Below are 12057 nucleotides of genomic sequence, written 5' to 3' on the forward strand. Positions count from 1 at the left end.
ACAGCCACCCCACAGGGCAGGATCCAGCCAGGACTGACCCCTGATCCTCACTGCAGGAGCAGAACTGCCTCCAAGGGACACAGAGCCGTGTTCCCCTGGGATGGACACTGGGTTTGTTTCACGTGTCTTTAATAGAAACCGCCGGCGGTGGGGTAGAGCCCCGTACAAAAGCTGGCTGCAGGAATCGGGGATTGCATAGACCAAGGTGTGGGGGACCCCCCACCCCCAAATAGTCGCCTTTTAGAAAACAAAAAGCGTCTCTGAATAAAACTCTCCTGGTACAATAAATACTCTGGTGCTGCAGAGCTCAGGACCATGCACCCGCCTACCCTGTTTGGGATGGCCCTGCGTTGGGAGACTCCCGGGTTCAGAGCCACCACTTCGGGATGAGCCCAGTTTGGGATGAGCCCAGGTCTGAAAACCCCAGCTAGGGATGGTCTAGGTTTGGAATGCTTCTGGATCAGGATCTGGGGTGCCCTTGGTCAGGCAGAAGCCCCCATGTTCAGGATTCCATTTGGGAGCCTCTGGGTCAGGATAGCCTGTTTTGGTTTTCCCTGGGCTCAGAAGTCCCTGGGTTGGGAGCTCCCAGATCGGGATGCCCTCGGTCGGGATGTTCCTGGTTTGGGATCCCTGGTTCAGGCACCCTTGCAGTGGGACACCCCCCATTGGGGAGCACCCTGATCCGTTCAGGACCGGCTGTACAGCTGCTGGGGGTGGTGCCCCCATCCATGGCTCAGAAGCTGGACTCGGGCACGGCCGCGGGGAGCAGGAGCCCACGGAGCTGCCGGCCGCGCTGCAGGGTGGCCCCGGGGAGACCCCGGGTGGCCAGGGGCGGCCCCGCCGCGCCCCTGCCCAGCGAGGCGGATCTGCGCAGCCCCCCCTCGGGCCGGGGGGGGAGGCTGGCCGAGCTCCGCGACCGCCCCAGCGCCGAGGGGCCGGGGGGGCAGCGGCCCGGGGGTACAGCCGCGTCCCCCGGCGGCCCGGCGGCCCCGGGGCTGCCGGGGCCCGGGGGCGGCCGGCGCGGGGTCCCCTCGGCGCTGGCGGCCCGGCGGAGCCGTCGTGGGGCGCGGGGGGGGCCCGGCTCCCCCTGTCCCGGGGGTTCGGCGGGGGCCGTCCGGACGCTGAGGCTGCGACCGTGCAGCCCCTGCAGACCCCGCACCGGGGGCCGCACCTCGAACCCGCCTGCGGAGAAACCACGGTCAGGGCGGGCGGGGGCGCCGGGGGGACCGGGGCTGAGCGTCCTGAGCCTCACCGTTCTCCGGGGCGGCGACGGAGCCCGAGGGGTCGGGGTCGGTGCGGGGGTCGGCGCGGGGCTCGGAGGCGGCCAGGCGGAACACCCAGTGCCCTGCGGGGAGCGGCGGGCGTGGGCCGGGGGTGGGACAGGTGGGATGGGGGCGCGCACACGCGTAGGGGTGGTGCAGCAGGTCTGCGCGCACACGTGTGCAGGGGGCAGAGGCAGGCGTGTGCACACGGGTGTGGGTCACACTTAGGGCTGTGTGTGACCTCACGGCAGTGCCGGGGTGCGGGGGGCAGGGATCTGGGGCTCACCCGTGCCGGAGGCGGCGGCGCGGCGGCGCTGGTAGAACAGGATGTAGGCGCTGCGGGTGCTCACCTCGGCCTCGCGCACCCCCTCCACCCGGCTGTCGTCGTAGCTGTACCAGCGCCCGTCCAGGGCGTTGCAGCAGAATGCTGGGGGCGAGCGGGTCCGGGGTGAGCGGGGACGGGGGCTCTGTCCTGGGATGCCCCGAGCCCCGGGGTGCAGGGGCGACCAGGAGCCCCACGGTGCAGGGACACACTGGGGGAGTGGGATGGTGCTGGGGTGCCCTGCATGCCCTGGGGTGGCTGCAATGCCATTCTGAATGTCCCCTGCACCCCGGCTCCCCTCTGCCCTGCACCATGGCACCCCCGTGGCACCCCCTGTCCCCAGTGTCCCCGCTCACCGGTGTAGTGGCCACCCTGCATGCTGCCGTGGTGGTTGCAGACGGCGTACAGGTCGTACAGGTGGTCGCGGGGGCAGCCCAGGGGCAGGCGCAGGGGGGGCTGCCAGGGCGCCCAGCGCCCCAGGAGCTGCCCCCCGGGCTGGCCCCGCTGTGCCACGTGCGGGGCCATGTCCAGCCCCCGCAGCGGGAACCTCACCAGCGTGGTGAGCTTGTGACGCTGCTCGGCCACCTGCCGGAAGCGCTTCAGGTGGATGATGAGGATGTCGGGCAGAGTCCACAGACTGAGCTTCACCGTGCCCTGCTGGGGCACCTTGCAGTGCGGGCAGCGCCAGGCATCGTCTGGGGCCAGCTGGGGACACCGCGTCATGGCCACCTCCCTCCCTGTCACCCCCGCAACCTCCACAGCCAGCACCAGCAGCCCCTGTGCCAGGGGTGGGCAGGGCGTGGGCCTGCCCGGGGGTGCCCGTACCTGCTCCTCCTTGGTGTAGAGCTGGAAGCACTCGTCCAGGGTGCAGCTGTGCTGCTGTCCATGCGCCTGCTGCTGCCGCCGCACGCTCTCCGCGTCCTGCACCACCTCCTCCTGGATGCTCCCGAACAGCCTGGGGGAATGCGTCACCAGCGAGGGTGACCCAAGTGCCGGGGCGTCCCCCCAGCCTGGGCACAGGGGACTCACCTCTCTTTGGTGCTTGTGTCCCACTCCACCGTCAGCCTCACGTGGGGAGGGCCCCCGGCCCCACACAGCTGCAGGGCCCTGAGGGGAGGACAGGGTGAGATGTCCCCAGAGGCCCTGTCCCCATGAAGACACCTCCTTGCCAGCCCGTGGTGGCAGGCAGGGACAGACACCACCTCCCACAGTGGGAGCGCTGGGCCGGGGACCCAGTGCTGGGGCAGCAGAGTGACCACCACTGTGGCTACCCAAGGTGTCACCGCGGGCCACCCATGGTGACAACACAGCCATGCACAGGACACTGTGCCCACTCATGGTGATGCCACTGGCTGCCCCCAGGGATTGAGGGGACATCCTGGGGACAGTCCTGTCCCTGCAGCCCCTTACCTGTCGATGGCAGGGTGGCAGAGAGGACGGGGATCCTGAGGGGACAGGTAGGTGCAGGGGGCCGAGCCCCCGGCCAGGCGGATCCGGAAAAGGGCTCCCGTGCCCTGTGAGGGGAGAGGGGGCTGTGGGGTCACCAGGGGACAGGGATCTCTTGCCCAGCAGCAGCACCAGGCCAAGCCAGGCTTTGGGACATGGGGCAAAGACAGCCCCCAAAATCTGATGGCTTTCAGGGGAAAGGGTTGTTCCCCAGGCTCACCTGTGGCCGGACCTCTCCCCGCAGGACCCCCCTCAGCTGGGCCAGGATGTTCTGCTGCAGCTGCTCCCAGGAGACGCCGCGCTCCTCCCGTAGCACCAGTGGCGGCCCGAACCTGGGCACAGACAGCAGGGACACGTGGCTGGGTGTCACAGGGGTGGGGAGTGGGTAGGACAGGGTGGCAGGCGGGTGGCAGGCAGGTGGCAGTACCTGGCGAGCTGCGGCCCTGTGCCCGCCGTGTTGCAGAGCAGCAGCAGGATGCGGCCGCCGGGCGCGCGGTGCAGGCAGTCGGAGGAGCGGGCGGCGCTGGGCAGCAGGTGCAGCCCCTCCTGCCGCGGCACCGCGGGGGACGTGGGGAGGCTGCGGGGACGCCCTGCGGGCCGGGAATGAGGGGCTCTCATTAGCGCTGGGTTAATTAGTGCCACGGCCCTGTCCAACACCACTGTTCCCACCAATCCCGGCAGAGAGGACACGGATCCCACCAACCCCAGCCAAAGAGATCCATTTCCCACCAATCCCAGCACAGACTGCCTCCCCCATTGCCGGTGGGGTGCAGCTGCCTCTGACCAGTCATAGCAGGGACGACCTGCTGCCCCACCAATCCCAATGAGGGGATCCACTCCCGCCCACCAGTCCCAATGAGGGGATCCACCACCTCCCACCAGTCCCAGTGAGGGATCCACTCCGCACCAATCCCAGTGAGAGATCCACTCCCTCCCACCAGTCCCAATGAGGGGATCCACCACCTCCCACCAGTCCCAGTGAGGGATCCACTCCCTCCCGCCCACCAGTCCCAATGAGGGGATCCACCACCTCCCACCAATCCCAGCAAGGGATTCACTCCCCGCCACCAATCCCAGTGAGGGATCCACTCCCTCCCACCAAACTCAGTGAGGGATCCACTCTGCACCAATCCCAGTGAGGGATCCACTCCGCACCAATCCCAGTGAGGGATCCACTCCCTCCCACCAATCCCAGTGAGGGATCCACTCCGCACCAATCCCAGTGAGGGATCCACTCCCTCCCACCAATCCCAGTGAGGGATCCACTCCCTCCCACCAATCACGGGGCCGTGCCCCCCCGCCCCGCGCCAATCCCAGCACAGCCCGGGAGCTCTCGGCCAATCGGCGCGGGGCGGGCCGGCAGCCGCAGCCAATGGCAGCGCGCCGCGGTACCTGCGCGGCGGGCGGGCGGCGGCTGGAAGGCGTAGACGGGCGCGGCCTCCCCGGCCGCCCGCAGCGCCTCGGGGTCGGCCAGCGAGCGCAGGAGCCCCCGCGGGGACACCTCGGCCAGGATCACCTGCGGGACGGGCGCTCAGCACCGCGCGGGCCGGCCCCGCTCCCCGCCCGCCCCGCCCGCCCCGGTACCTGCTCGGCGGGGACGCGGCCGTGCCGCGCCACCATCTCCCGCAGGTCGGCCACGGTGCCCAGCAGCGGCACGGCCAGCCCCACCCGCACGAAGCGCCAGCGCTCGCACTGCAGCACCAGCGTGACGTTCAGAGCCCTGGGGACACCGCGAGGACACACCTCAGCGCCGCCGGGGCAGCCCCGCGTGGCAAACGCCCACCGCACACCGCTGGCACCTGTGCCCAGGGCTGCCGCCGCCTCCCGCGTTCGTTATTTATCCCAAAAACTGCAAATTGCCGTCCCGCCGGGGTGGGCGCGCGCTCACCTGGTCTGGCGCAGTGGGATGGGCAGGGAGATGCACAGGAAGGGGTCGAAGGTGTTGCTCTGCTTCAGGCAGTGAGGGCACGTCAGGGAGGACCTGGCAAATGGATGGGCAGGGTCAGCGGAGCAGGCGCGGCCCCCCGAGAGCCCACCCTGGGGCTGAGCCCAGCTACCACAGCCCAAATCCATCGTCCCAGGTACCACAGCCCAAATCCATCGTCCCAGGTACCACAGCCCAGGTCCATCATCCCAGGTACCACACCCCAAATCCATCATCCCAGGTACCACAGCCCAGGTCCATCACCCCAGGTACCACACCCCAAATCCATCGTCCCAGGTACCACACCCCAAATCCGTCATCCCAGGTACCACACCCCAAATCCGTCATCCCAGACACCCCACCCCAAATCCATCATCCCAGGTACCACAGCCCAGGTCCATTATCCCAGGTACCACACCCCAAATCCGTCATCCCAGACACCCCACCCCAAATCCATCATCCCAGGTACCACAGCCCAGGTTCATCATCCCAGGTACCACAGCCCAAATCCGTCATCCCAGGTACCACACCCCAAATCCATCATCCCAAGTACCACACCCCAAATCTGTCATCCCAGGTACCACACCCCAAATCCGTCATCCCAGGTGCCACACCCCAAATCCATCATCCCTGGTACCAACAGCCACCTACTGCTGATTCTTCTTAATTCTGTTTTTTTATTCTGTTTTGGTTTTTTTTTGTTGTTGTTTGGTTGGTTTTTTTTTGTTTGTTTGTTTTGTGGTTTTGTTTTGTTTTGGTTTGGTTTTTTTTTGGGGGGGGGGTGTTTTTTTGCCCCCTGCCTTTTTCGTTCAACAAAAAGGGAAAAAGTAAATTAAAATCCAAAGCAAAATCCTGAGTCCCTGTTATCTGTCACCTTGAAGAGCCACTGAGCTGCCTGGGAAACAGCCACACAAATTAATAAATCCTTCAGCGCACAGACGGCTCTGGCACATGCAACAGGGATAATTAAAGTGCCTTTTTTCATATATAGGACGAGGGATTAATTGAGAGAGGAGGAAGGGCTTGTGACGCCAGATGTGTCCCCTGCTGCCTGCAGTGCCGTGGCTTGGGGACAGGGTGGCCTGAGCATGCCACGAGTCCCGGCCAGAGCAACGTGTGGGGTGTCCCCTAGCGGGGCACCCTCGTGCTGGGGTGCTGGGACAGTCCCGAGTCCTGTGGCAGAAGCACAGCGTGGTTTGGGTTGTGAGGGACCTTCAGAGAGCACCATGGGCAGGGACACCGCCGTGGGCAGAGACACTGCCACTGGAGCGGGTCACTGACCCTGTCCAGCCTGGCCTTGGACACTTTCAGCTGCTTGTAGGGGAAGGAGCTCCCATGGCTGGGGTGGGTGGGATGGGTGGATGGATGATGGATGATGGATGGATGGATTGGTGGATGGATGGATGGGTGGATGGATGGATGGGTGATGGATTGATGGATGGATGGGTGGATGGATGGATGGATTGGTGGATGGATGGGTGGATGGATGGATGGGTGGGTGGATGGATGGACGGATGATGGATGATGGATGGATGGATGGATGATGGATGGATGGATGGATGATGGATGGATGGATGGATGATGGATGGATGGAGTGATGGACGGATGGATGGATGATGGATGGATGGATGGATGGATGGATGGAGTGATGGACGGATGGATGGATGATGGATGGATGGATGGATGGATGGATGGATGGATGGAGTGATGGACGGATGGATGATGGATGGATGGATGGATGGATGGATGATGGATGGATGGATGGAGATCCTCCCTGTTTCATCCCTTCCCTGGGCTCACAGTGCCCACCCAGGGCTCACAGAAGGGCAAAGCCCCCTGTGGGCAGGATCCGTGCCCCCACTGACCTGTACTGGGCCTGGAAGTGGCTCTGCACGAAGCTCTGCCCCCGGGGGTGCTGGGTGCCTGGGGGAGACCTGCTGGCACCGCTGCTCTCGTCCTTGCCAGGCTGCAGGGGCAAGAGACAAGTGGTGAGTGAGGTGACGGGGTGAGGGACATGTCCTTCAGGGGGGCAGGGACACATCCTAGTGAACCAAGCCCAGCTTTGGTGTCCCCATGGCACGAGGATGGGCTGAAGGTGATGCCACGGAGACTCTGGCACCTGCCTGCCTGGCACTGTTGTGCCCTCCAGGCAGCATCAGTAAAAAAAAAACTGGGCTGTTTTGGGGTAAGACAGTGGCTTTTTGGTGTCTCGATGAGTAAGATTGAAAATCACTGAAGATTTTGGCCGCGAGGTGGATTTTCCTCAATGCCATCTGCTGGCACCAGGTCCTGCTGAGCCTGACGTGTCCTGACGGTCTGCCTGGCACTGGGGTCCATCTGGTGTGGCTGAGAGGAGACCTGGATGGTGTCTGTGCCCTACAGGGCCCCCAAAATTCCCCAGAAATCCAAGGGGTGCCTCCTCTTCCAGTCCTCCTGGCAGCAAAGACTTGGTCCCCACTGTAGTCCTTTCTCACACCGGACACTTCCCAGCAATTTACTGAGGGTCACATTCCTGCCGGACATGCGTCCCCAAGGACGGGGGCACGTGGGTGACACTCGGGTGGCATCGCCAAAAGGGGCAAAAACTGAGGGATGCCAGGCAAAACCACGGGTGCTGAGGGACACACAAAGGGTCCCCTCCCCAGAGCCTGGGAGGTCCTCGGCCATTGCCATGGCACCACCTCCAGCTGGCACCTCACCACAGCTCATGGCACACGTGGGCACCTGACATTTAACGGGAGCTGCCGGGCTCTCCCAAAAAGCCTGGGGCATCCAAATGGCTCCCAGGAAAGGTGGCAGGGCTGAGGCCAGCTCAGGTCAGTGCAGGGGTGGCTGCAGGGCCCCGGCCAGGCAGCGCAGCCTCACCAGAAATGGGCACCACACCGAGCTCTCCCTGTGGGACAGAGCTGTGCTGGAGACTGGGCAGTGTCTGCCCAGGACCCCAACCCTCACCATGGCACAGCTACGGCACCCCAAACTGGGCACAGGGAGGGGGAGCTGCTCCCAGGCTCCCTGTGCCCAGGATGGGAGTCACCCCAAAGCAGGGACAGCTCAGTGCTGAGCCGGCTGTCACCCCCAGAGTGGGGACAGCACGCTGCTGAGCTGAGCTCATGGGTCAAACGGCAACAGCTCCATCTCCTGCAACAGGCGGCGCCCAGCGGGCAGCAGCAGGCGGGGAAGGAGCAGGGAAGGAGGAGGAAGGAGGAGGCAGGGAGGGCCAGGGCCAGGGCCAGGGCAATGCCTGAGCGCAGATGGATTGAGGAAGACTTAATTACTCATTTTGCCAGCAGCAAAGCCGCCGAGCTGTAATTACAGCGGGCTTAGCTGGAGGCAGGGAGGGACGGCGGGGATGCATCTCTTCCTCACGAAGGACCAGGATGCCCCCCAGAGCCGGGATGTTCAGCTGGATGGGCTCCTGCCGACACCCCCACTTTCCCAGCACTCCAGACCCTGCCCAGCCCCGCAGCACTCGGCTCCCACCATCCTTTTACCCGCGCACCAACCGAGCCGCAGCATCCCCATCCCCACTGGGGCGGGGCCCAGCTCCATCCCACCACCTGGCACCACATCCCGGCGTCCCTGGTCCCACACCTGGCCCGAACGCCTCCCCCCGAGCCGGGGGGGCACCCACCTGCGTGGGGCCGCGGCTCTGCTGGGCGGGGGAGGCGGCGCCCAGGTCCTCGTGCATTCGGTCCAGCAGCCAGAGCAGGAACTCGAGCGCGTCGTGCTGAGCATTGCCCCGGAACTGCGAGCTGTGCTTGGAGACGATGTTCTGCAAGAAACGGGCGGGGCTGGCGCTGATGAACGGGTTCTTGCTCAGCACCTACCCCAAAAACATCCCTGCTCCATCCCTACAACAATCTCTGCCCTCGTCCTGCTTCTGCAGGGACATCACGGCCACCCTGGGGACAGCAGGGCGGTGGGGACACTGAGCACACACAGCTGACACAGAGGCTCTGTGGGGTCCCAGCTTCCAGCGGCCAGGAGGGGACACAGGGAAAATAAAGTCCAGATGAAGTCCAGATGGGCAACTGCAGCCATGGGGACCCTCAGGTCCCACCTGCCCCGAGCACTTGGATGGCATCAACTCAGTGTAGCCCATCCCAGGGCAGGGCTCGGCTTCCCGGGAGCTCCCCTGGGCGCTTTGCAAAGTTCAGTGGCAGCAGCCGTTTATTGGCAGCACCGAGGAAATGTCACTCGGGCAGCGGACACATGTCCCTGAGCGTGGGGAGCTGCAATGCCAGGCTGGACATGCTGTGATGCCCCCCACACCCTGTTCCCTGGCACACTGGCATGCACCTGGCAGAGGTGCGACACATGCTCAGGGACAGAGCCTGAGGCCACTGAATTTGGCTCCTGGGACAACATCCTACCTTACCCGTGATCACAGCCAGCACCAGCTCGCCCTCAGGGGTCCGTGGCACGGCCAGGGCTGGCAGCTCACCCACCCGCGGGAGCTCAGGGGACAGCAGGGAGGTGACAGCAACAGGGCTGGGGGTGTCTAGCAGGGCAGGGTCCACGGGAAGGATGAGACAGGGGAGTAGGTGATGTGAGCTGGGAAGGGTCTCAGTGGGTTTGAGGGGCTGGGAAGGTGTCAGTGGGTTCGGGGGGCTGGGAAGGTGTCAGTGGGTTCAGGGAGCTGGGAAGGCTGTTAATGGGTTCGGGGGGCTGGGAAGGCTGTCAGTGGGTTCGGGGGGCTGGGAAGGCTGTCAGTGGGTTCGGGGGGCTGGAGGGAGCTGTGAGAGGGTGTGCCAGGCGCTGAGTGCTGTGAGCCAGCTGTGCCGCTGAGAGCTGGGGATGCCGCTGGGGCCGGGGTGAGCTGGGGCCGCGCGGGGGCCGCGGGGCGGGGCCGCTCGGTACCTTGAACTCTGCGGAGAGCTGCGGGGTGTACTGCCGGGTCCAGAGCGCGCGGACCAGGGCCGCCAGCCGGTGCGTGACCTCGGCGCGGGGGCCGCGGGCGCGGTACCGGCCCAGCGCCAGGCGCTCGGCCAGCGGCGCCGTGTTGCTCAGGCACTGCACCACGGCGTTCATGAAGCAGGTGTTGCCGTGGTTCCGCAGCCCCTGCGCGCCCGGCGGCCGCTCCCCGCCGCCCGCTCCCGCATCGCCCCCCGCATCGCCTCCCGCCGCCGCCGGGGCCGCCCCGCCGAGCCGCCGCCGCGACCCCCCCCGGAACCCGCCCTCGTCATCCTCGGGGGTGGCGCGGCGGCCCCCGCGCCCCCCGGCCAGGCGCGCCCAGGTGCGGAGCAGCCGCCCGGCCAGGCTGCCCAGCGAGCGCAGCGCCCGCCGCCGCCGCCCGCCGCCCGCCCGCGGCCGCCCCGCCGGGCTCGCCCCGCCGCTCCCCGCCCGCCGCCGCCGCCCGGGGCCGCCGCCCGGCCCCGCCGCGCTCATGGCCGCGGGCGGCCGCCGCCCTGCCCCGGCCCCGCCGGCCCCGGCCCCGCCGCGGCGCGCATGGCCCCGGGCGGGCGCTGGGCGCCGCCGGTGCCGGTGCCGGTGCGGGGCCCGGAGGGGCCGGGCGGGAGGTTTTGTGCGCTGCCGGCTCCTCCCCCGGCCGGGCTGGCTCGGGAGAGGGAGAGGGAGACAGGAGGAGGAGGAAGAGGGAGCGGAGCTGGGGGGGGGGGGAGCGGGGAGGTGCCGCTGGCGGCACGGGCGGCCGTGCCCCGCCCGCCCCGGTGTCCCCAGCATCACCCCGGGTACCGCGGCATCGCCCGGCTGACCCAGCCCTCCGCGCCCGGTATCAGCCGGGGCGAGCCATCCCTCTGTCCCCTCCACGGCCCCGCCGCTTTCTCGGCGGTCCCATCCCTGCTCCACGAGTGCTGCCCTGCTGCCCTCAGCCTCGCCTCAGGCTGTCACAGCGTCACTGTGGGATGCCCCAGTTCTGCCTCCTCTGGGTGCTCTGAGGTGGAATAGTGGTACCATGGTCACCTTTGCCCCCTCCACACTGAGGTTTGGGGACATGACGGTTCCTTGGCACAGAGACACCAAGCGGGGGTTTCCAACCCAGTGCTGCCAGAGTCCAGAGTCTTTGGCCACCTCCTGCCCACCCCACAGTGTTTGGCACCACACCCTGGTGTGTATTTGGGGTTAGGGAGGTGGAGCAGGATGACAGAGAGAGGGTCAAGAGGTGCTTGCGGATGTCACGGTCCCTCCTCCCCGCAGGGCAGGTGTCCCTGGGCCGGGGTGTGAGCTCGGGGGTGGTGACAGGATGGCGACCTCCCAGGGGAATGCCAGGCTGTCAGCCAGCGGTGTGGCAGGCACGGATCGGGCACAGGACCATGTGCTGCGCCTGGAATGATCTCAGGCTAAATCCACCCGGTGCTGCCGATGCTGAGCAGATGGAGGGGGATCAGCCGCCCGTGGATCCCCAGGGACGGCTCCACCGCGAGTGGCCCCAGGCACAGGAGCTGCTTATCCAGAGAGGAGAGGATTCAGCACGGCCGAAATTTCCTCCCTCCCGCAGCCAGCCCTGATTGGCACGGGATGTGTCCTGAGAGCGTGGATGGGGTCACCCCCTGCCCCCTGCCAGCCCCGCGAGGGGGCAGCTGCCTTGTAGGGACTGCAGCTCCCACCCGGAGCCACACTGGGACCACCCTGGGCACGCAGCTTTTCCTCCTGGGGAGATGGGAATAGCGATGGAAGCAGCCCTGCCGGGAGGTGGTCCCCACCCTGCTGTGCCCGCAGAGCCGCTCCAGACCGGGGGATGCAGTGCAGGGGCTCAGGGCAGCCCCTGGCCCCACAGAGCCCCACCAGCACTGTGGGTACTTCCAGCTCCCAGCCTGTCCGAGGAAAGCTGCTGGCACTGCGGGGCTCTCACTGGCTCAGGCACTCGAGGAAAGTCTGGGCTGAGCTAAAATTCCAGCTACAATCCCCCCAGGCTCAGAGGTTTGACTCCTGGTCTGGTTCTGCATCCAGTGCTGAAGTTCATTTCTCAGCATCCTCCTGGCCAGAGCTGTGAAATCCGTCAGCTGATGGATAAAATGCTCCTTTGGGAAAAACATCCTTAATATCAGGCTCCCTGCCCCTATCTGAAGATGACAATCCATACACAGAGTGTTCCCTGGGATGCCTGGCAGGTTCCTGGCCCTGCTCCCAGCACCACCCACTGC

General features: G+C 66.3%; 1 protein-coding gene across 1 annotated transcript; it reads right to left on the minus strand.

Moving 5' to 3' along the window:
* Positions 1-112: 112 nt before the first annotated feature.
* Positions 113-10357, minus strand: USP43 (ubiquitin specific peptidase 43). The gene is made up of 15 exons (XM_068209970.1): positions 9815-10357; positions 8586-8726; positions 6820-6920; positions 4919-5011; positions 4615-4750; positions 4423-4546; positions 3458-3620; positions 3251-3362; positions 2995-3098; positions 2614-2691; positions 2410-2539; positions 1941-2289; positions 1549-1689; positions 1253-1426; positions 113-1182 (listed from the first exon to the last, which is right to left on the minus strand). Exons 1-15 carry the CDS (start codon positions 10340-10342, stop codon positions 734-736), a joined length of 2823 nt encoding a protein of 940 aa, XP_068066071.1. The 5' UTR covers positions 10343-10357; the 3' UTR covers positions 113-733.
* Between the last annotated feature and the right edge of the window lie 1700 nt (positions 10358-12057).

Source organism: Anomalospiza imberbis, chromosome 19 (assembly GCF_031753505.1).
Source record: "Anomalospiza imberbis isolate Cuckoo-Finch-1a 21T00152 chromosome 19, ASM3175350v1, whole genome shotgun sequence".
NCBI lineage: Eukaryota > Metazoa > Chordata > Aves > Passeriformes > Viduidae > Anomalospiza > Anomalospiza imberbis.

Excerpts from the sequence above, each read along its gene's own strand:
- USP43 (XM_068209970.1), bottom strand. The coding sequence starts at position 10,342 with ATGAGCGCGGCGGGGCCGGGCGGCGGCCCCGGGCGGCGGCGGCGGGCG. Across the intron at positions 1,427-1,548 it reads CGCCGCCGCCTCCGGCACGG|ACCTGCTGCACCACCCCTAC; the intron begins GTGAGCCCCAGA and ends GTGTGCGCGCAG. Across the intron at positions 1,183-1,252 it reads CGTCGCCGCCCCGGAGAACG|GCGGGTTCGAGGTGCGGCCC; the intron begins GTGAGGCTCAGG and ends GTTTCTCCGCAG.